Genomic DNA, 22,355 nt, shown 5'->3' with positions numbered 1-22,355 from the left:
TGGCCCCCATAGCAGCCATTTCACTGGATAAAATGACCTCTAGTGACCTCGAGGAGAATCACCGCCTCATGAAACTTCACAGCCACAAACTAGAGGAGAATTCAAAAAGCAAAAACCGCAGTAAATCATAACATTGAATCATAATGCACATCGAATCAGCACCGAAATACTGTGATAGTATCAAATCAGGAGATAAACACATCCTCCCAGCCTTACTGTGTGACTGATGAGAACAAGAACAGCTGCAATTCAGGGTAGGGGAGTTTGGAGTGGGTGTGGCCATGTGCATGCAGTGGGCGTGGTCATGTAGCTGCAGTGGGCGTGGCCTCCATGACTTTACCTTTAGTCCTTGGTAGCTGCAGTTTTTCCTTCTTGCCTAGATGTTCCCGCCGAGGTCCCGGGACATTGGCAGGTGCTTTAACTCGCCTCTGCAAATGTTTTAATTCAACAATGTCGCCACTGTGTGTAGTTTGTTTTATCATTTCAACCATTTCAAAAAATAAAAAAAATAAAAAGAAGAGCCATAATTCATGTTGGCCACAGACATAACAGCGTCCCTCTGTTGGCGTCACCAAAATAATGTTTCACAGTGATGGGTATTTAATGTTTTATTAGGCCATAACTCATCAAAACTCTGGTTTAGTCTCATTTCCGGGACAAACAGGACGGATTCGGGACAGCTGCTCGTAATTCGGGACTATCCTGAATTTTGTGGGACGTCTGGTCACCTAACCTCAGGGCCTGAAATGATTAGTCAGTTCTTAAGTTCCTCTTTTAAAACACATTCAGTGGTAAAGACGGGATGATATTCCTCTCATGATTCAATACAGCCACTAAACGATGTGATAGATGATGTTTATTGTCTAGCGATGATATTGCCTCTCTAGAATGTAAACAATTCTTAAAAATCAGTGAATCTTTCTGGGGTAAAATAATTTAGTTTTAAATAATATAATATCGTCTCTGTGATTACTGCTGCAGAATAAAATGCCGCTCTGCATCACGATTCATTTTTCTGCCCGCCGATACGTATCGTCACAGTTTTGTATCGCGATATATTGAATTTCAATATATCGTCTCATCCTGAAGTTATTGTAATTTCAATAATTGATTAACCATTTTGGTCATTTATCAAGTAAAAACGCCAAATATTGTCTGATTCCAGCTTCACTGAGATACTGAGATGATCTTTTCTCTGTTTATAAGTTTAAAAAATATTAATGCTTTGTGGTTTTTGGACTCTGATCACCTCCTGTGAGACACTAAATGGTTAATCAATTAGTTGAAAATGAAAATCAATGGATCAACCGACAGTGAAAAGACGTCATTAGTTTGAGCCCTGAACGTGATGCTTTATTGATCAGTAGATAAGTGGTTTTGTCACGTCGCCCTGCAGTGGAGGCTCAGAGATCAGAGGTCAGCCGGCTGGGGCTCAGGGTCTTACTCAAGGGCACTGCAGTAGGACATAAAGTTCCTGCTTACTTGTTAATATTCAGCATTTTTAAAGGTAAAAGAATGTAAAAGAGTGTGTGCTGAGTGGGATTCTTGTTTTGTGGCATCCAGCCGTGGGATTAATAAACTGGATCATCTGTTGATATTTTAATGACATCAGTGCGTCTGCACGTCCTTAAAATGGCTTAAAATTTTGTAACATTTGTGACTTTTGATTAGGCCGTAAAAGTCAATAAATAGTCTTCAGTTTGAAGTTATGACATATTAATTTCCACATAAACATGTCTGATTTCATTTATCTGTCTTTGAATTTATTTTGCCAAAAATTGCCAAGCACTTATGCATGAAATTCAACATTTGACGTTAGAAAACCCTAACCCTGATGCCAAGTCTGATACTATATATAATAATAATAATAACAATATATAATATAATATATAATATACTGATAATACCATGTATGTATAATTATACATTACAATTATGCACTACATTTCCATGCATTGAAGAAACAACAGTATTCATTTAGATAGATAGATAGATTTAGCATCTGCAGAGAGAGATGCACCAATATCCTTAGACTTACCTGTAACAAGTCATGTTCAAAAAATGATAAATTGTATTTAAAAAAAAGTCCTGATTTGGTTTTTTTTTTCTTTTCTTCCACCAGCTGCTTGCTATTGAAGCTAAATGGCTCCGTTAGAATCATGTAATCAATAACCAAACATGTTTCTACCTGAAAGTGACCAAACACACAGTATTTACCTTTACACTCACCTGTAATACTCACTTGCATAAGAAAAAGATGATTTTTCTCCAAAATGGGTCTCAGATTTTGTTCAAATTCATCTTGAAAATGTCTTAAAAAGATCTAAATTGAACTGACTGACGCCTGCAGACCTGATCCTGAACATGTACAATCTGGGATTATGGATATAGTAATAAGTTATAGATTTTATTTTATAGTTTTCCAAGTGTTGTCCTTCCCTGGTTTAAAAGGCTGCATTGAACTAAAAGGGATGCAGTTTCCTGACCTCACTGGACTGTTGTAGCTGCTCTGTGTGTTTCCTCATCGTACCCACATCATGAAACATCATAAAACATCATAAAACATCATAAAACATCAATAATGACTGGTAAATTGAATATTGGCTCAGTATTGATATCGAGGTCATTGAGGTTATAGATTATCAGGGTTGATTTTGTCGGTGTCACCCGGGTTTGGGGTTTGACGGGTGTTGGTTCGTGTCAGCCGTGCAGCTCCGGTCCCGTGACATCATCACCGTGTCAGATTCAGGCCTCTCGCTGCAGCTCCCAGCATGCACTGGGAGGAAAGTGGGACACGGCGACACGTCTCGTCTCGGCTTTAATCTGAACTGTCACTGCGGCCCTCCAGGACGCCCAGCACCAGTAATCCCAGTTTGCTGCGTGCGTGCATGCGTGTGTGTGTGTGTGTGTGTGTGTGTGTGTGTGTGTGTGTGTGTGTGTGTGTGTGTGTGAAACGGGGAGGGAGGGGGGGCACACGTCACATGGTTCTGCCGGATGACTTGTTGCAATCGCGCTGAGGCCGACACATTTGATTGTGTGAGACGAGGTCACAGAGGGGCAGCAGGAGAGTTCTCACACACACACACACACACACACACACACAGAGAGAGAGAGAGAGAGAGAGAGAGAGAGAGAGAGAGAGAGAGAGAGAGAGAGAGAGAGAGAGAGAGAGAGAGAGAGAGAGAGAGAGAGAGAGAGAGAGAGAGAGAGAGAGAGAGAGAGAGAGAGAGAGAGCTGGAGTTGAATGCGGCTCAGAAACATTGCATTCATTCTCTGGCTGACCTGTTTACTGACCACATTAACGTAGAATAGAACAAAATAGAACAGAGTGGAAGGGGAAGGGAAAGAATCAAATGCAAAACAACACAGAGCAAAGAGACAGAATAGAATAGAGTGGAGTAGAATAGAATAGAACAGAATAGAGTAGAATAGAATAGGATAGAATAGAGTAGAATAGAACAGAATGGAAAAGGAAGTGAAAGAATCAAATGCAAAACAATACAGAGCACTGAGATAGAATATAATAGAGTACAATAGAGTACAATAGAGTAGAACAGAATAGAATAGTATAGTGTAGAATAGAACAGAATGGAAAAGGAAGGGAAAGAATCAAATGCAAAACAGCACAGAGCAATGAGACAGAATAGAATAGAGTAGAATAGAATAAATCAGTGTAGAATAGAGTAGAATAGAATAGAATAGTGTAGAATAGAAAATATAGTAGAGTAGAATAGAATAGAATAGAGTAGAAAAGAGTAGAATAAAATAGGACAAAATTGAAGGGGAATGGAAAGAATCAAATGCAAAACAACACAGAGCAATGAGATAGAATAGAATAGAGTAGAATAGAATAGAATAGAATAGAATAGAATAGAGTAGAGTGTATAATAGTATAGAATGCTAGGCCACAACATGATAACAGACCAGCTTCATCCCGACTCTGGATAAATCCTCTGAGGGTTTTTTTAAAGACTAATATCGATCACTTTGGGCTTAAGACGCCTAAACCCTGAATGACGCCTGGATTAAATATTTTGCAGATAATCCAGAGGCGTTTATTCCTAAACCTGGTTGATGTATTGATCGCTTATTGATACTGTAACAGGAGACTGGATATTCTCTTTGACTTGAGGTGTTGTGGCGCTGTGACGTGTTGGAGGCGTTGTCTTTTCCGGGGTTTGAAGGCTGTGGTATGACGTTTTATGAGTTGATCAGGCTGTTGTTGGTGTTGATCAGGATTATTATTGATTATTATTGATCCCACATGATCGTCACAGCGTCGATATCAAGGCGTTCAGGCCGGGACGTTGTGACGTTTGTGGAGTTTTTCCATTCTTTTCCTCGTGTCGTCTTCCCTCGCTGCTGCAAACCCCACCCGTCTGGTGCCGCAAGAGGATTAAAACAAACGCCACTAATGAAGCGCAAATACCGTTTGACTGCGGAGCGCGAGATGGTGTCAGTGTCTGTGTGTGTCAGTGTGTGTGTGTGTGTGTGTGTGTGTGTGTTTTCTGCTCCTTTTGTAGCATGTTTTATTCACTTTGCATTGAAGTGGCTGTTTCGTAACACTTCACCAGCATTCACCACGGGTTAAGAGATACTGCAGACACACACACACACACACACACACACACACACACAGACAAACTGACTAAGATCACTTGCAGAACTTTGTTACCCTCCATTGCCTGACATAAACTCCCTCTCTTCTCTCTCTCTCTCTCTCTCTCTCTCTCTCTCTCTCCGTCTCTGGCTCAGATAATTTTAATGCAGCCAAAAAAAATGAAAAAAAAAAAAAAAAAACTTCCAAAGAAACCATGACAACCGCTCCGCAGAGCCTGACGCTTCTCCCAAAACACAGAAAAAGCAAGACAGACAGATTGAGAGAGAAAGAGAGAGAGAGAGAGAAAGAGAGAGAGAGGAAGAAAAAAAAAGAAGCAGCTCTCTTCCTGATCGTTCTGCTTTGCAAAAATTTGGATTATTCAGTTTTTTTTCGTTTTTTTTTTTGGTGGTGGAGGAGGAGGAGGAGGAGAGCGCACTCATAATTCCATTTCATCGCTATCGTTTTGTACAATGGCCTCCCTCCCAAGAGCATCAACAAACGCAGACATCAAAGAGAGGGAATCGGGGAGAGGGGGAAGGGGTGAGGGGATGAAGCGAGGGGGGGATGGGGAGGCGGGGGCGATGCAGACGGCTGGGGGCGGAGAGGAAAACGGGGGTAAAGGGATTGAGAGAGGAGGGAAGGGAACAAGGAAGGAAGGAAATGGCGAGGGAGCGAGGGATGGGGGGTTAAAACGGAGCTGCAGCGGTTAAAATTCAAATCAGCAGGCCTCCTCCCTCAGCGGTCTGCTTTGGGCGACATCAAACGAAACCGGTTTTTCAGCTTAAAACAAAACACGGGCCTTTATTTTTTTATTTTTTTTATTTGGGGTGTATATTTTATTTCCATACAGCTGAGAGCTCATTAGTCATAACCTCTGTTCTTGTTCCAGTCGTGTGTTTTTTTTTTTCATGTTGTTGTTGGTGTTTTTTTTTTTAAAGTCCGCTTTGTTCCGCTCTGTGTTTCGCCGGCGCCTTTTGTTCGCCGGCGCTGGCTTGGCGTCCGACCAGGCAGAGGAGAGGAGCTTCCCGGGTTAATCCAGCCTCCGAATAAAACATCGACTCTGCAGCGCGGTGCCAGCTCGCCCGCCTGCTCTCATCACACTAACTCTCATATTATTTGCCTGGGCGAGGCAGCTTTTGCATATGATTCAGAGTTTGTTTTTTTTCCCCGTCTAAATCAGGCTCTGTGTTCCCAAACGCTGTTGTTCCCTCACAAGATATTAAGTCCACAAATACAAACTTAGATCAAGAGGTTAAACGACTTAGAGTGAACTGAGGGAACATAGAGCTGAGGGAACGTAGAGCTAAAGGAATGTAGAGCTGAGGGAACATAGAGCTGAGGGAACGTAGAGCTAAAGGAATGTAGAGCTGAGGGAACGTAGAGCTAAAGGAATGTAGAGCTGAGGGAACGTAGAGCTGAAGGAACGTAGAGCTAAAGGAATGTAGAGCTGAGGGAACGTAGAGCTAAAGGAATGTAGAGCTGAGGGAACATAGAGCTGAGGGAACGTAGAGCTAAAGGAATGTAGAGCTGAGGGAACGTAGAGCTGAGGGAAAGTAGAGCTGTGGGAAAGTAGAGCTGAGGGAACATAGAGCTGAGGGAAAGTAGAGCTGAGGGAACATAGAGCTGGGGAAAAGTAGAGCTGAGGGAATGTAGAGCTGAAGGAACGTAGAGGTGAAGGAACGTAGAGCTGAGAGAATATAGAGCTGAAGGAACGTAGAGCTGAGGGAACATAGAGCTGAGGGAAAGTAGAGCTGAGGGAACATAGAGCTGGGGGAAAGTAGAGCCGAGGGAATATAGAGCTGAAGGAACGTAGAGGTGAAGGAACGTAGAGCTGAGAGAATATAGAGCTGAAGGAACGTAGAGCTGAGGGAACGTAGAGCTGAAGGAATGTAGAGGTGAAGGAACGTAGAGCTGAGAGAATATAGAGCTGAGGGAACGCAGAGCTGAGAGAACATATAGCTGATGGAACATAGAGCTGAGAGAACGTAGAACGAAAGGAATGTAGAGGTAGGAGAGTGTAGAGCTGAAGAAACGTAGAGCTGAGGGAACATAGGGCTGAGGGAACGTAGAGCTGAGGGAACGTAGAGCCGAGGGAACAGGGCTTAAGGAACGTAGAGCTGAGGGAACGTAGAGCTGAGGCAACGTAGAGTTGAGGGAATGTAGATCTGAGGGAACGTAGAGCTGAGGGAACATAGAGCTGAGGGAAAGTAGAGCTGAGGGAATGTAGAGTTGAAGGAACATAGAGCTGAAGGAATGTCGTGCTGAGAGATATAGAGCTGAGGGAACATAGAGCCGAGGGAACAGGGCTTAAGGAACTTAGAGCTGAGGGAACGTAGAGTTGAGGGAATGTAGATCTGAGGGAACATAGAGCTGAGAGAATATAGAGCTGAGGGAACATAGAGCTGAGGGAACGTAGAGCTGAGGGAACATAGACCTGAGAGAACATAGATCTGAGGGAACATAGATCTGAGGGAACACAGAGATGAGGGAACGTAGAGCCGAGGGAACGTAGAGCTTCCCTAAGGCTTTTCACAGGATATTCATATTTACTGTGTGTTCTGCTCTTAATATACTGTGCTGTTTTGGAAAGGTTATACAAACGAGCATCATACCAAATGAGAAAGTTTCTTTTTTTAAACTGTATGAAACCCTGTAATCTGTAATCCACAGTGAGTGTCACAGCTCAAAATGATGCCTCATTAAGCCCGCCACCTTTTCCTTTAATTCATTCACATCAGCGAGTGCCCTGATAACCCCCTTAATCGTCCCGTTTGCTCTCCTTCCAGCTTTATTCTTAGCATCCGCGAGCCTCGCCTGCTCATTCACATGTGGGTTACATCACTCGCGCTAATTAGTCTGCATGTTTTACATCAGGGGGTGTTCGGTTAAAATTTCAGGAGGTGCTGTGACTCGAAGTTCCTCTCCAGCGAAGGTCCAAGCCACCGCACTTGTTTCTACTATAAATCTGTTGAAACAAGGCAGAATAAGGCAGATCAGCCCACTAGGATTATGAAAATGATTCAGGAAAATTCTGGAAACGAGTCGATCTTCATTGGAAACCAGTGGGATTATCTCATCCCACTTGCAGAGTTTTTACATTTTTCATTTGGTTGAAGAAACCAAGATTTCAACACTGAAGATGTGACTGACTGTCTTGACTAGATGTTGATTTTTTTGTAGTATGTGTCCCAAGTAACAAAACAAATATACTTTGATGCTCTTGTGCCAAAAAATACCCTAAAAAACAAAAACATCAACATAAAAAATAATAGTTTTACCAACAAATAATGAACATAATGGTCAGTTGCAGCCCTCAAGTCCGCTGTATTGCCAAAACAGTGTTATCTCGTCTTATTTCAGACGCAGACTTTTGGATTACCAAGCTGTATTTAAGGCAGCGAGCCTCGTCTGAACTCTTAGGCTGTAGAAATCCCTTCAAAACTGTCAGACAAACAGCAAAACACACAAGAGTCAGTCCGGAAACAGTTTTTTCTCTGTTCTCGAAAACAACTTACAGTATATCCACTCAGCTCTGCCACAAATTCTACCTTTTAACAAAGTTTATAATGTTCAGTTTGTGTTGGAGAATGTGTCAATTTAATTCTGTGTTTATTATTGAGGTTGTAGTTTGCAGAGATCTTGCACTGGACTACATTATACTGAGAGGTGTTTCTAATTTTTTGTCCCTCTTATTTATATACAATGAGAGGGGACAGAATAGTGGAAACAGCTGTCAGTAAAATGCAGTCCAGTCCAACAGCAGCACTAACTATGAGCTCAATGCCAAACACAGAAGTGAATGAACACCTCTGTTACCGTGACAACAAGACAAGCCGAGCATTACAGGCAGCAGGAAAGGACATTTTACAGCACAAACAGCTGGATTAGATTGGATTAGATTGCATCAGTGGACCTAATGAGTGTACGCTGCTGCTGAAGTATAGGTTTGCATGCAGCACCAAGCGGCTGTCACATTAGCGGCGATGGAAACGAGCCCCCGCCGCTGTGTACCATCTAATTACATCATCATACAGCAGCAGGCCGCGCCATTTACATTAGCCGCTGCAGAAAGGTAATTAGCGGTGATTATACGGTTCCCTCCTATGGAGCAGGAGCGGCAGACTGTGGGACAGACGTAGCCACGGTGTAGCACAGCAGGAGGAGTGTGTGTGTGTGTGTGTGTGTGTGTGTGTGTTTGGTCTATACGGCAGCAGACGGCACAGTAATGTCATTAGCTGATCCTCGCCTGGTTGCCTGCAGAATGATGTGACCATTAAGGACAGTAGTTAATAGACACACACACGCACACACGCAATAACAACATAGAGTAAGTACAAAATCAAACAAGTGGTTGCGTTTGAAATATTTGTGCTTCACTTGGAGAGAGCAGGAATTTTAATTGGGCTGCGACTTAATGAGATTTTTCATCGTCGATTAATTAAGCGGTTATGTATTTGATTACTCGTTTGGTGTGTAAAATGTGAAAAATGGAGTCAAAGTTTCATGGGAAGCGATCAGAGCCTAAATTGCCTCCTCAGTCCAAGGTTACGATTGTTAACGAACACCAACAAAATGACGAAAACATGTCGTTGAACTGAAATTAAAAAAGAAAAAGAAAACAAGGCTTTACCCAAAATAAGATAACTAACTGAAACTGTATTGTGTGTTTACAAAACTAACTAAAATCAATGAAATTATAAAGAAAATGTCTAGTTTTATATCTTTGTCACTTTATTTAGTTGTTTGTCTGTCATCAGTGAATGCATTTTCTTAAAATGGTCTGATATGTTGTTGAGTTTTTATTACACAACATTGTTTCTGACTTTATGAAATCTCGTCCCTGACAAAAAATACAAAAAAACCCCACTAAAACTAACGCTGAAACAAATACAAACTAAACTAAAACTAAGCATGTTCAAAAAATGAAAATGAAATAAAAATAAAAATTAATGAAAAATGCAAAATTATAATAACTTTGCCTCAGTCTGTCAGCAGCAAAAAAAACCTGAAAATAATTTTATAATGATAAAAAAAGAGACAGTCATAGCGTCTTAGTGAAGCTGAAATCAGCAAATGTTTGGTGTTTTTACTTGAAAAATCACCGTCATCATCAAAAGTATGATCGGTTCCTTTTAAGTCGATTGATTAATCGATTATTCGGCGATTTGTCTCAGAATGTTTGTGATCGTCTCTGCTGGAATAAACGTCTGAGAGGAAGCTTCGTGTCTTAGTGTCGTTCCCCGGGGAGATATTTGGGTGCAACACATGTTTTGGTGCAGCCGGGATCAGCAGGATAAAGTCTGATCTGATTACAGCTGCAATTATATCCAAGGCAGGACATGTGTGTGTGTGTGTGTGTGTGTGTGTGTGTGTGTGTGTGTGTGTGTGTGTTGGGGGGGGGATTAACATTTGCTGGTAGATCGTAAACAAACAGGGAAGAGAGGAAGACGGGACAGCAAGTCCAAACCTGCAGGGCCGAGCCGCCTGTCCCATTGAAGTCAATGGGACGGGCAAACAAAAACACACCTTACATGATGTAGATGGCTGGTATAAAAAAAAAAAAAAAAAAAAAAATTATTACATGAAACATTAAACCAAAAATAAAATATCAGGAATCTCTCCAGCAGCTGCCTAGCCAAACCAAAAATAAATAAATTAAATTAATAATAATAATAATAATAATAATAATAATAATCATAATAATAAGTTCCTTTAATTTGCGTTTGAATTTAGGAAAAAAGTGAAAAACGAATTTGAATACAGAAAAAATGTTAAACTGCCTCGTGTTGTCCAAGGTTTTTACAGTTTAGCATTTTTCAGTAATTTAATTTTTATTTCATTTTGACTTTTTGTTTTCTGTTTCAATGTAGTTGTTTTTGAAGCAAGTTTGCTAGCTTAATTTTTTTAAAAATTAGCATAGTTTTTATAGTTTTTATTAGTTTCAGTGTTAGTTTTTTATAGTCTTTTGTAATATGGCGTGTTTGACGCAATCAGGATTCACAGAAAGTCAGAAAGAGTATTGTGTCATAAAAACTCAACAAAATATCAAACCATTTAAAAAAATATCTTCACTGAGGACCAACCAGAGACATTTTCTCTATAATTAATTTTATTTTAGTTCATTTTGTCAGCACACATTACAGAAAAACATTAGCACAGTTGTGATTACCATTAGCATGAACATTAGCCATATACACGACATTAAATATTAGCAACTGTTGTTTTTAGCAGGGACTATTTTCAGTTTTCAAGTTTAAAAACATGAAAAAAATCAAATTAAAAAAGTCAGAGAGAAATTAGGACGTAGAAACACTCCTACAAATGTCTTCCAAGACTCTCAGACTCTAAAACATCAGCTAACTTGTTATTAGCATTAGCATGAACATTAGCCAAATCCATGACATTAAGTATTGGCAACTGTTGTTTTTAGCAGGGGCTGTTTTCAGTTTTCAGGTTTAAAAACAAACAAACAAAAAAAAATGAAAAAAAAAAAAAAAAACATAGAGGGAAATTAGGACGTAGAAACGCTTGTACAAATGCTTCCAGAGACGCTCAGACTCTAAATCATTAGTAAAGTTGTTTTTTAGGATTAGCGTGAACATTAGCCTACGTGGTGTTTGACATCACCAGTTTCCAGTTTAAACAGAAAAAATGAAAAAAGAGCAGAGGGAGGATGGGCCGGCGCTCCAGCAGATGTTTCCTCTGTGCTGAAATGTGATTTTAAAAACCTAATCGAACGACGACAGAGCCTCTGCTGCAAACCGTGGCCGGTCTGGAGGCGGCGTCACGGCGGCGTCACGTGTCGTAACGCCGCCAGCAGGCGAGGCTTTAATTATAGATCAGAGAGCAGGTATCAAACCCTCTCTCTCTCTCTCAGTCTGTCTCTCTGTCTCTCTCTCTGTCTTTCATACTATTTTCGGCGTCGAGTTCCACTTTTGAGCAGCGGAGCAGTTTCCCCGGCGTGTTGCCATGACAACGTTCCCATGGCTCCACGACACACTTTTCGCCGCCTCCCTCTCTCTCTCTCTCTCTCTCTCCTTATCTTCTCTCTTTAATTCTCTCTCTCCCTCGGTGTTGGCTCGCTCGCTCGCTCGTCCCCAACCCCAGAAACTCCCAAAAAACGTCTGAAACCAGATGAACCAAAATGAAAAAAAAAAGAAAAAAGATGATGTTAGTTGCAAATAAAGTGAAACATGGTGGATGATAGATGGATTTCTGATTCTATTCTAGTGTTTCTGATGAAAAAGACGTAAAAGCTCTTGTTTTAGAGGATTGTGTCACAAATAAGGGGAGAAAAAACTAGTTTTTGATTTTTGATTTTGAAGTTTACATGTCAGTACTGCCAGTTTTAGTGTTTTTCCGTTTGATCGTGTAGTTCCCAGAAAACTCATGTTCCTCCTTCCTGTTCAGACATAATAAAATATAAAACTGTAGTATAATATAGAAAAGCCTCTCCTCATGTTGTTCCCTCTGTGGGTTTCAGGTTGGATTTTTATTTTTATTTATTATTTTATTAGACGCTTCATGTCGGAAGAGCATCTCATTGTTTCGGAGGCAGTGAAGTCTGTCGCTGTCCAAAGCAGCAGAGGCAAACGGCAGCGGCATCACTGATGTCGTAGAAACTGCTGAGACGAGCATCAGCGCACGTGTTATCAGACAGCTGATTATAACGCCTCCAGCTCTGTTTTCCCTTAAGTTTCCCCTCAAGTATTTCCCCCCCATATTATGTAAATATCATATCCATGTTGTGTCGCTGCTGGTTGCAGCTTCACTGAAGCTCCGTCACGCTCAGAGCCAAGATGCTGTTGTTTTGTTTTATCTCCGTGTCTCGTGCATCATTTTAGACACATTTCCCTGGAATCCAGCAGCTCATGTTTGGGATCTTTGAAAGCCGTGGATCTCCACTAGAATTTACTATAAAGTTTTGTGGGTTTGAATAAAGCTCGGCCAGGCAGTGTGTGTTTGTAACAGGACTGAAGAGACTACAGTACCTCAAACCTCATAATATGCAAAATATACAAACAAAATAAGTCTCCATTGCTTTCTCTTCATGACACAAACCTGCAGTGCTTTATTTGAATTTATTTGAAAAATGTGGTTTATCCAACAATCTCTCTTAAATCTGTCCTGAATTGTTTTATGGCTGCAGCATCACATCAAATAACAACCCTGTCTCACAGCAGTTTGTGCTACAGTCACAAAATTCAATCTACAGAGTCAGGAAAATGTTTGTTGTTAAATTTAGGAAACTCCAATGGTTACGGTTTAGGAAAACATTTGTCTTCATCATGTTTAAGGTTTGGGAAACATTTGTCATCATAATTAAGGTCAGTAAAACATTTATCATGGTTAAGGTTAGGAAATGTAATGCTTAATTTTAAGAAAACATTTGTCGTCATGGTTACGGTTAGGAAATGTGATGCTTAAGGTTAGGAAAACATTTGTCGTCATGGTTACGGTTAGGAAATGTGATGCTTAATTTTAGGAAAACATTTGTCGTCATGGTTACGGTTAAGAAATGTGATGCTTAAGGTTAGGAAAACATTTGTCGTCATGGTTACGGTTAGGAAATGTAATGCTTAAGGTTAGTAAAACGTTTGTCGTCATGGTTACGGTTAGGAAATGTGATGGTTAAGGTTAGGAAAACGTTTGTCGTCATCGTTACGGTTAGGAAATGTGATGGTTAAGGTTAGTAAAACATTTGTCGTCATGGTTACGATAAGGAAATGGAATGCTTAAGGTTAGTAAAACGTTTGTCGTCATGGTTACGGTTAGGAAATGTGATGGTTAAGGTTAGTAAAACATTTGTCGTCATGGTTACGATAAGGAAATGGAATGCTTAAGGTTAGTAAAACATTTGTCGTCATGGTTACGGTTAGGAAATGTAATGCTTAAGGTTAGTAAAACATTTGTCGTCATGGTTACGGTTAGGAAATGTAATGCTTAAGGTTAGGAAAACATTTGTCGTCATGGTTACGGTTAAGAAATGTAATGCTTAAGGTTTAGAAAACATTTGTCGTCATGGTTACGGTAAGGAAATGTAATGCTTAAGGTTAGGAAAACATTTGTCGTCATGGTTACGGTTAAGAAATGTGATGCTTAAGATTAGGAAAACATTTGGCATCGTGGCTGAGGTTAGGAAAAGGTCATGGGAATGTTAGGAAACATTAAAATTACATTAAAAAAAATCATTTTCTGAGTGAAAATTGTGTTGGCTAACCGTTTGCCGTCCTCCTGTCTGCTGACACAGACTCTGTCCATCTTCATACAGCATCACAACACAGGCCTGAACCTCCAGCTGACTGTGAAATCATGCTGTTGTGAATAAAACGAACAGTCCATCAGCAATCCAGAGTACAGTTGCGAGTGTGTTGCAGTTTTTGGGTCACGATTTTGGTTTCGGCTCAAGTTATTTTTTACATCAGGGAGAAGGAAAAAAAAATACTACCATGTCCAATGTTTTCTGTATTTAGTCTTATTTGCAAAAAATAGCTTTTTCATTTAGAGATTTGGCACAACAATTTGCAATCAACTAATATTCTCTCCGAGGAAAAAGCCTCCTTAGACCGCTCAGACGCTCTCAGTGAATTCATTAATTCCTCAGCTCAGTGTGTGAAAACATGGCTCTCATACAGTTTGTAATATTCTATTTGTAGGGTTTATTATGTATTTAACGTTTCTGTTTTTTACACCCCTGGTAATCACTGCCTCACAAGCTGCCTTGACACCGGGCTCGATGTCTTCACCTGTCGTTTTCATATTTCATGCCAGTTTTTTAATCAAATATCAGGGTGAACAGGTGTTTCTAATGACGTTAATGAAGGGTCTGCTGCAGGGCGCTGCTTTGTTACCCTCATTAATTATTATTATCTTTAGCCACAGCTGGGTTTACCTGCTATTTCCTGACACAACGGCTGCTGTGAAAAAGCTGTTTTTGGCTGTTTTATTGTCCTGTCTGTGAGGTTAAATAAATGTTGCTGTTTTGGGGCTCATCCTGATGAATTCATGATTTTTTATAAGGAGAAAATACAAACGAAAATGTAAGTGTATATAAGGTGTAAGTCCATTTCTGCTCCTTTCCCTTTTCTTTTCCTGGCTGCTCGCGCTGAGAAGCCAACATGTAGTCGCTCGCCGCTGCAGATGACCTGAATGGGATGTATGAAGAGGATGAGTGGCCCTGGGGTCACCGTGAAGTGTGTGTGTGGTGTGTGTGTGTGTGTCTGTGTGTGTGTGTGTGTGTGTGTGTGTGTGTGTTTGAGAGATGGAGTGACTGTTCTGCAGTGTGCAAACCCCGCCGCCGCGCTCGTGTGTCTGTGTGCATCATGAACTGAGGCCAGACTAAGTGGCCTCAACGTCCCCTTTACACACACACACACACACACATGCGGTACACACACTGGCATCGCTCACACACACACACTCTCTCAGGTCAGTGATGGGGAATACCCACTCAGTGTCGGTGGAATATATATTCCCCCTCACTCACTGATTTATTAATGACAGCGTGGAGAGATGAAAGAGAGGAAATAGAGCAAGAGCACACAGACGAAAGGAAAGACAGTGTCTGTGTGTGTGTGTGTGTGTGTGTGTGTGCGTGTGTGTGAGGGCTAGACCGATAAGACACGAGAAACGAAGAGCAATATAGCGAGACGGAGACGAGCGGCGAGCCTCCATACATTATTAAAGGAGGAGCAGAGTGTTAGGTTATTTACAACATCTGCAGGAGGGCTCACACACACACACACACACACACACACACACACACACACAGGGCGAGACACGGGGAGGTTTGATTGCGCTCTTTAAGGCGAGCCCACACAATGTGAGGTGGTTTGTGTAATTGAATGTCAGAAGCTATTAGAGAGAGAGAGAGAGAGAGAGAGAGAGAGACAGAAGGAGGACAAACCAGTCACTTTTTATTAAAGGTGGCACATGTGGCTCAATCGGGACAAACAAATTAAGGAGCACACACACACACACACACATACACACACACACACACACGAGTTTGAGCTGCGGTTTGTATCGGCATGTCTTTTCATATTGAGCTGAAGTCTTTCAGAAACACACACACACACACACACACACACACACACACTAAAGCCTGCAGACCTCGAAGGTGATGTGTTAAATCCAGATGAAGTCGTTTTACGGTTCCACTGGCGGTTTCTAGACGAGGAAGATGAGAAGGTCTTCGCATAAAACACCCCTTTTCACAGTCTGCTTTCAAGTACAATTAAGACATTTTTACTTTCATATATGTAGATTTATATGTGTGTGTGTGACTCTATTGTTAGGCTTTTTTATTTCTGAAACCATTTGCAAGTCGAAGCAGTTCATTCAATGTGTTCATGTCAGCTGGAAAATTTAAAAAAGTCCCTCCTTTCCACCGACATGAGGCAGGCTGTACCAGAAAAGCACCATTTTTTTTTATTTTTTTATTTTTTTTGGACGATATCCAATATGCTGATATTTTCCATCTCAGGATGTTTCAAATAGCCCAGTTTTTGGTGCTCAGACTCTTTTGGTTGATTTATCTCCCTGAGTGCAGAAAACTCTCTCTCTTTCTCTCTTGTAGTGGAATTAACTTATTATTATGCCTGCTCTTATTGTGAAGGTCCACTGGCAGAAGCAGAAGCAGCTTTTCAAAACAAAAGGTACACATTCACCGGGTAAAATAAGGAAACTACTTCAACATCCAACGGTTTTCATTTTCCAGAATCTCCCTCGTTATTTCCCTCCTAGTCGGAAATATCGGAGCTTTCAGGAAACCATGAGATTCCTGGTCGGATGTTGATTCAAATGCTGTTTACAAATCGGATGACGTGGCTTACAGTAAACACGATTACAGTTGTAGGAAATTGCCTGACATGTTTTGATAACCTGGAGCCGGTTTTCCTGGCCGAGAGCCGCTTCTTTGGCCCCGAAAACGCAAAGAAGTACCATTAAAACGAGGCCTGTCGCGATAACAAAATTTGCTGTGCTATTAATTGCGTCAGAAATTATTGCGATAAGCGATAATATAGCATAATGTGCTTTTAAGACCATTTTTATTATTGTTGTAATTTTGACATTTTCAGACCATTCTTTAAACTTTTATTATAATAAAGGCATAATGATGCAAGTACACCCTTTTAAAGAGAAAAAAAAACATTTATTCAACAAAAATATTTAAAAATGTAAACAAGAAAATTTAGATATCCAAAATAAATAACACAGAAAAATAAAAAATATAAAAATAAATAAATAAAGACCTTATGAATACAAAAAAAAAAAAAAAATTGACCAACTGGCCCTGATAACAAAAAATGCACTGTAATAAAAAAAAATAAAATAAACACAAACAAAAATGATGAAATGGAGTCTTAAATAAAAACAATCAAAAACAATATAAAAAAAATAAACTTGGCAATTCATATGGCTTGCTCGAATGTTAATTAAAACAATGAATGGCCTAATTAAAACATGAATTTAATCGACAAAACGTGCTCATTTACTCATTTAACGGTCGTCATTTTCCAGATTCTTCCTCATTATTTCCCTCCCAGTTGGAAAAATCTGAGCTTTTGGAAAAATATGAGCCTCCGGGTTGGACACAGACATGTTTACAATCTGATCCATCTTTCCTTCTTTCTCTCTGTCTGATTTAATTCTCTGGCTGCTTTTTTTTGCTCATAGAAAAATTGATAATTCATGGAGGTGATTTTCTGGGAAAGTCCCATTAACTTCCATTTGTTATCCTCTGTGTAGCCCAGTGTTTTTTTTTTTTTTTTGGTGCTCAGCGTCGCCCCCTGGAGGTGGGAGCAGATATTCCTGCAGGTTTGGAAAAATGATGCTGCGTGTTTTCCTGCTGTTGATATTCAGAGACACACACACACACTCACACACACATCCTGTCAGCAAATTCACTGTTTTTGTTTACCTTCTTTGTCTTGGATAGCTGAAGTGTGTGTGTATTTGCATGTGTGTGTGTGTGTGTGTGTGTGTGCGTGCTCATCCCGCCTGTCCCGGAAATATTAATTGTGCCAGCGATTATATTAGAAGAGTGGGAGAGAGTGTGGGAATGGCACGTTTCCAGGGCGCTGACCTGAGAACACACACACACACATGCACACACACACACACAGACACATACACACACACACACACACACACACACACACACACACACACACACCCATATATAGCGCATACACTTTCACCTCCACACACACTGAGAACACACATACACCCGCTAAGACGTCACACACATACATACATAGTTGGCACTCACACACACACACACACACACACACACACACACACAATTATGGCCCAAAAATAACAAGCGTGTCCCACATAGAGAGCTCACTCTGAACAGTTTCCTCTCACGTGTTCGGCTCTGTCACTTTCAGTCAAACTTTCTCTCTCTCTCTCTCTCTCTCTCACTCCCTCTCTCTCTCCGTCTATAGAGAACAGCACTGCATTCTGGGTGTTTTATTTATTTTCCGTGTGTTTGCTGACATCGACCGCCTCACAGCGAGCAGACGATCAGATCCTCTGACAAAACGAGCCGACCAAACGGCAGAAAACAAAAGGCAAAGGCAGAAAAATCTCCGAGTTTTAATATTTTTTTTGCTTTTAATGGATGATAATCCCACGAGGAGCTGATGCCACCTTCACCAGCTGCATCCTGGCAGGGCGAGAGAGCTGTTTTTGTAGATCGAGGTTTCTGACAGCTCCCAGTTCAATAAATAAAAGCAGAACAAACACAACAATCATTCATTAGACACTCAACTCTTAACACTCAACTCTCGATTGTCAGTGAATCAGCTGAACTAATAGTTTCCCAGCAGTGATACCTTGTACATGTTTTTTTTTCTTTCTTTTTTCTTTCTTTTTTTCCCTCTTAAATTGTTCTGCATGTTTTTCTTTATTTATTTGTTTATATTTTGGAAGTGTAAAGTATGATTACTAGATGATAATTTTAGTTTGTCTTGGGTATTGCCGGGTTGATGTGGAAAAAAAATGGGTATATTGCGTCATAAATGCGAGGTATTTCGTTGTGAGTATATGATATTGTGGCAAATGCTCAATAAAAACATAAGAAGAAATTAAAAAAAAAAAAAGTGATACCTTGTACATGTGCAAATATGGGAAAAATAAGTATTCGAACACAAGGAAAAAGAATGAAAATATGGGATAGAAAATAACTAAATAAAGCGACAAAGGACAAACCTGCTCATTAAAATTGGCCTCCATCAGCCTGATAACTGAGGGGATGACAGAGTTTAAGGATTCAAGGAACTTTATTGTCATACCAGCTCACATTTACACGTTAGTTGTACGAAATTAGGACTCCTAAGCCTAAATAAATAAATAAAGCAAGGTAAAAAAAAAAAAAAAAAAAAGAAGTGTAAATATAAAAATAAGATATATAAGTATAAACAATATATATGAATATAAACACTATGTATAAGTATAAACAGTATGTATCACTATAAACAGTATATATGAATAAATATAAACAGCCTAAATAAATATAAAGTATAAATATGGCCATATATATAATAAATGTAAAGAATTATATAAACAGCCTATATAAATATATAGTATAGTATATAGTATAAAGTATATATATATGATATAAACAGTGTTTCCACCATTATAACAGCAAGCCACCAAGGTGTGACTCACCTGGCTCTTAAAGGGGATGGGAGATGGCGCTCTGAAAAACACAGCCAGGATTAATGAAGAGACTCAGTACAAGCCTTTAGAGCCAGGAGCCTTTTTTTCCACCATTAAAACAGTAAAAATGCACTCGGACACGTCCTGAATGCACCATGCTCTCTGTGACCTTAGATCATTAAAATAGAGCTGAACTGTACCAAGTTAAAAATGAGACACTGATGTGTAAAAATGCCTGACTACACCTTTAAAGCTCATGATATCCCTTACAGCAACTTTTTAATTTCATCTGTTGATACCATTTTCACTTTATTAGGAAAAGATGAAGCTGAAACTGGAGGGATTTCGATTCTATGTCGTGAAATGGGCCAAACACTCAAAATCTCTGGTGGCGTCCTTTTTTAATATGTTGCTTTATGAACTATTTGTCTTTCTCCTTTTGACTGTGTGTGTGTGTGTGTGTGTGTGTGTGAGACTTGGTGTTTGTTTCTTGGTATCAGTTTGGTTTCTGGGCACTGTCTCTATTTTGTTTCTGTTTTTTGTTGGGGTTTTTTTCAGTCTCCCGGTACAAGGACATCAGACTCACCTCATCATATCATATCACACACAATATCTGAATATGTCGCATCTTCCCTGTGGCCCACTCTCTCTTTCTCTCTCTCTCTCTCTCTCTCTCTCTCTCTCTCTCTCTCTCTCTCTCTCTTTCTGCCTCTTTATCTTTCCATCTTTTTTTATATCACTTTTCAAAATAATGGCGGTTTAACCATTCGAGCCATGTTGAGATGCTAAATTATTTACATTGAATATATAAAGTGTTTTCTGTCCTTTCTCTGTCAATCTCTCTCACTCTCTCTCTCTCTCTCTCTCTCACACACACACACACACACCCACACACATAATAAGCCCAATTGGTCAAAGATGAATCGATAACTCTTGGGTTCTTACTGCTCTTCATGTGTAAAGGTGTTACTCGGCTTCCTCTCACACACATGACTCTGAAAATCAGTGACAAACGTTAATAACGACACTGAATTAATTGAGATTGAATTAAAGATGAAGGTGTTTGGGAGCACGTTGACAACAGCCACTGCTCTGTGTGTGTGTGTGTTTGTGTGTGTGTGTGTGTGTGTGTGTGTGTGTGTGTGTGTGTGTTTGAATGTAACAGGGCTGCAGCTGATGAACTGATGATCATTTACAGTGTTGATTAATCTGTCAGGATTTTGTTTTCTCAGTTAATTGAGTGCCATTGTAGGGGGAAAAATGATGGAGCCGGGAGGGAGGGTGATAAAAAAAATTATGAAAAAAAACTGGAAAAAACAGTTTTGACTGCAGCTGACGACCTCGTTAAATTCTACTCTGACATGGGATTCAGTAACAAGGAGATCCTGCTGATTTGAGCCCAGAATCACAAGATTGTTTTCTTCTGAATCGGCCCAAGATCAGCAACGTCTCCTCAGAGTCCACATGCTGAGGAGGAGATTGGGATTCTGGGCTCAAACCAGCAGGATTTCCTTCTGACTGAATCCCGTGGCTCTAAATGAAGCCGAGCTGGAGCCTGAAGCTGAACCTAACCTCCGTCTGCCCCCCTCCTCCTCCCCCTCAGGCGTAGAGCAACATGCCGCTGGTGAAGAGGAACATCGAGCCCCGGCACCTGTGCCGCGGCGCCGTGCCGGACGGGGTGACCAGCGAGCTGGAGTGTGTGACCAACAGCACGCTGGCCGCCATCATCAAGCAGCTGGGCAGCCTCAGTGAGTACAGCCGCACCGCAACACCGCGAGCAACACCATGATCGCCGGAGGGCCGGAGACATGAGCAGGAGGCAAAATATGACTCATAAATCTGCAGGAAATTAAGAAAAAGTTCCATGAAAATGATCCAAAAATTAGAAAAGTAAAAAACAAAAACAAACAAGGAAATGACCTGAAATTAAATTTTTTTGTTTGTTTTTTTTTGTTTTGTTTTGTTTTGTTATGTTTTTTAATATATATAGTTATGTAATAATAATAATGCTAAATTTAATTTCTGGATATTGTTTTTTTTTTTCCAAATAATATCTTATCTCTGTCTTTTTTCAGTTTTTTTTTCATTTTTATTATAATATTCTTTTGCTATTGTTTGATGACGTTCTTTTCTTTTTTATTGGCTTTTCAGGTCATTTTTGGATAAACTTACTAATTTGCTCAGGTTTCAAAGAGGGAAAGGTCAGCAGGCCACTTGTTTCTGTCAAAAACACAGGGAGAAGGCAAAATATGACTCAAAAATCTTCAGAAAATTAAGAAAAAGTTCCATAAAAATTACCCAAAAAATTAGAAAAGTAAAAAACAAAAACAAACAAGGAAACGACCTGAAATTAAGCAAACAAAAATAAGGAAAAAAAGAAAATATTTGTGTCTGGGTTTTTTTTTCTGTTTTTTTTTTTTTGTTTGTTTTTTTGTTTTTTTTTTACTAGTTATGTTATAATAATAATGCTAAATATAATTTTCTGGATATTTTTTGCTGTTTTTTTTTTTTTTCAAATAATAACTTGTCTGTGTCTTTTTTCAATTTTTTTCAATTTCTTTTGCTATTTTTTGATGATTTTCTTCCCTTTTTTATTAGCTTTTCAGGTTATTTTTTGATGAACTCACTGATTGGCTCAGGGTTCAAAGGGTGAAAGGACATCACATGAACAGCTTAGGAGAAAAGGTGGAATAATATCAGTTTTTTCTTCTTTTTTTTCCAAAATGGGTGAACTATCCCTTTAAGTTGTTGGCGCTGGTTTTCACGCCTGCAGTTTTTGATCTGGACTTTCTGATCTTTTTTACGCCGCCCAGACTTTTGAGAAATGGTTTGCCGGGAATCGTTCAGTTTCTGGCCAAAGTGGACGAGTGCACACACACACACACACACACACACACACGCACACACACACACACACACACACACTCAGATCTGTGTAAGTCTTGGGCAGACAGACGCTCGGCAGGAGGTCGTGCCGGTCCTGCTGGGAGAGGAGAGGAGAGGCAGGGTCGGACCGACTGATCTGCTCTGTGAATCTCTGCTCTCTGTTTTATGAGGCAATTTGTTTTTTTGTTGTTGTTGTTGTTGT

The 22,355-nt window shown here is 40.1% G+C and overlaps 1 protein-coding gene across 2 annotated transcripts in view; it reads left to right on the top strand.

Moving 5' to 3' along the window:
- LOC115376584 (wiskott-Aldrich syndrome protein family member 3) overlaps nucleotides 1-22,355 on the top strand; it is a 65,256-nt gene that overhangs the window by 7,735 nt on the left and 35,166 nt on the right. For both annotated transcript variants that reach the window (XM_030076263.1, XM_030076262.1), the window contains exon 2: nucleotides 20,871-21,015. In XM_030076263.1, the coding sequence (XP_029932123.1) occupies nucleotides 20,883-21,015 (133 nt within the window). In that variant the 5' untranslated portion in view covers nucleotides 20,871-20,882. The remainder of the gene's footprint in view (nucleotides 1-20,870; nucleotides 21,016-22,355) is intronic.

This window comes from Myripristis murdjan, chromosome 18, assembly GCF_902150065.1.
Source record: "Myripristis murdjan chromosome 18, fMyrMur1.1, whole genome shotgun sequence".
NCBI classification, from domain to species: domain Eukaryota; kingdom Metazoa; phylum Chordata; class Actinopteri; order Holocentriformes; family Holocentridae; genus Myripristis; species Myripristis murdjan.
This window is presented reverse-complemented; position numbering and strand designations above follow the sequence as displayed.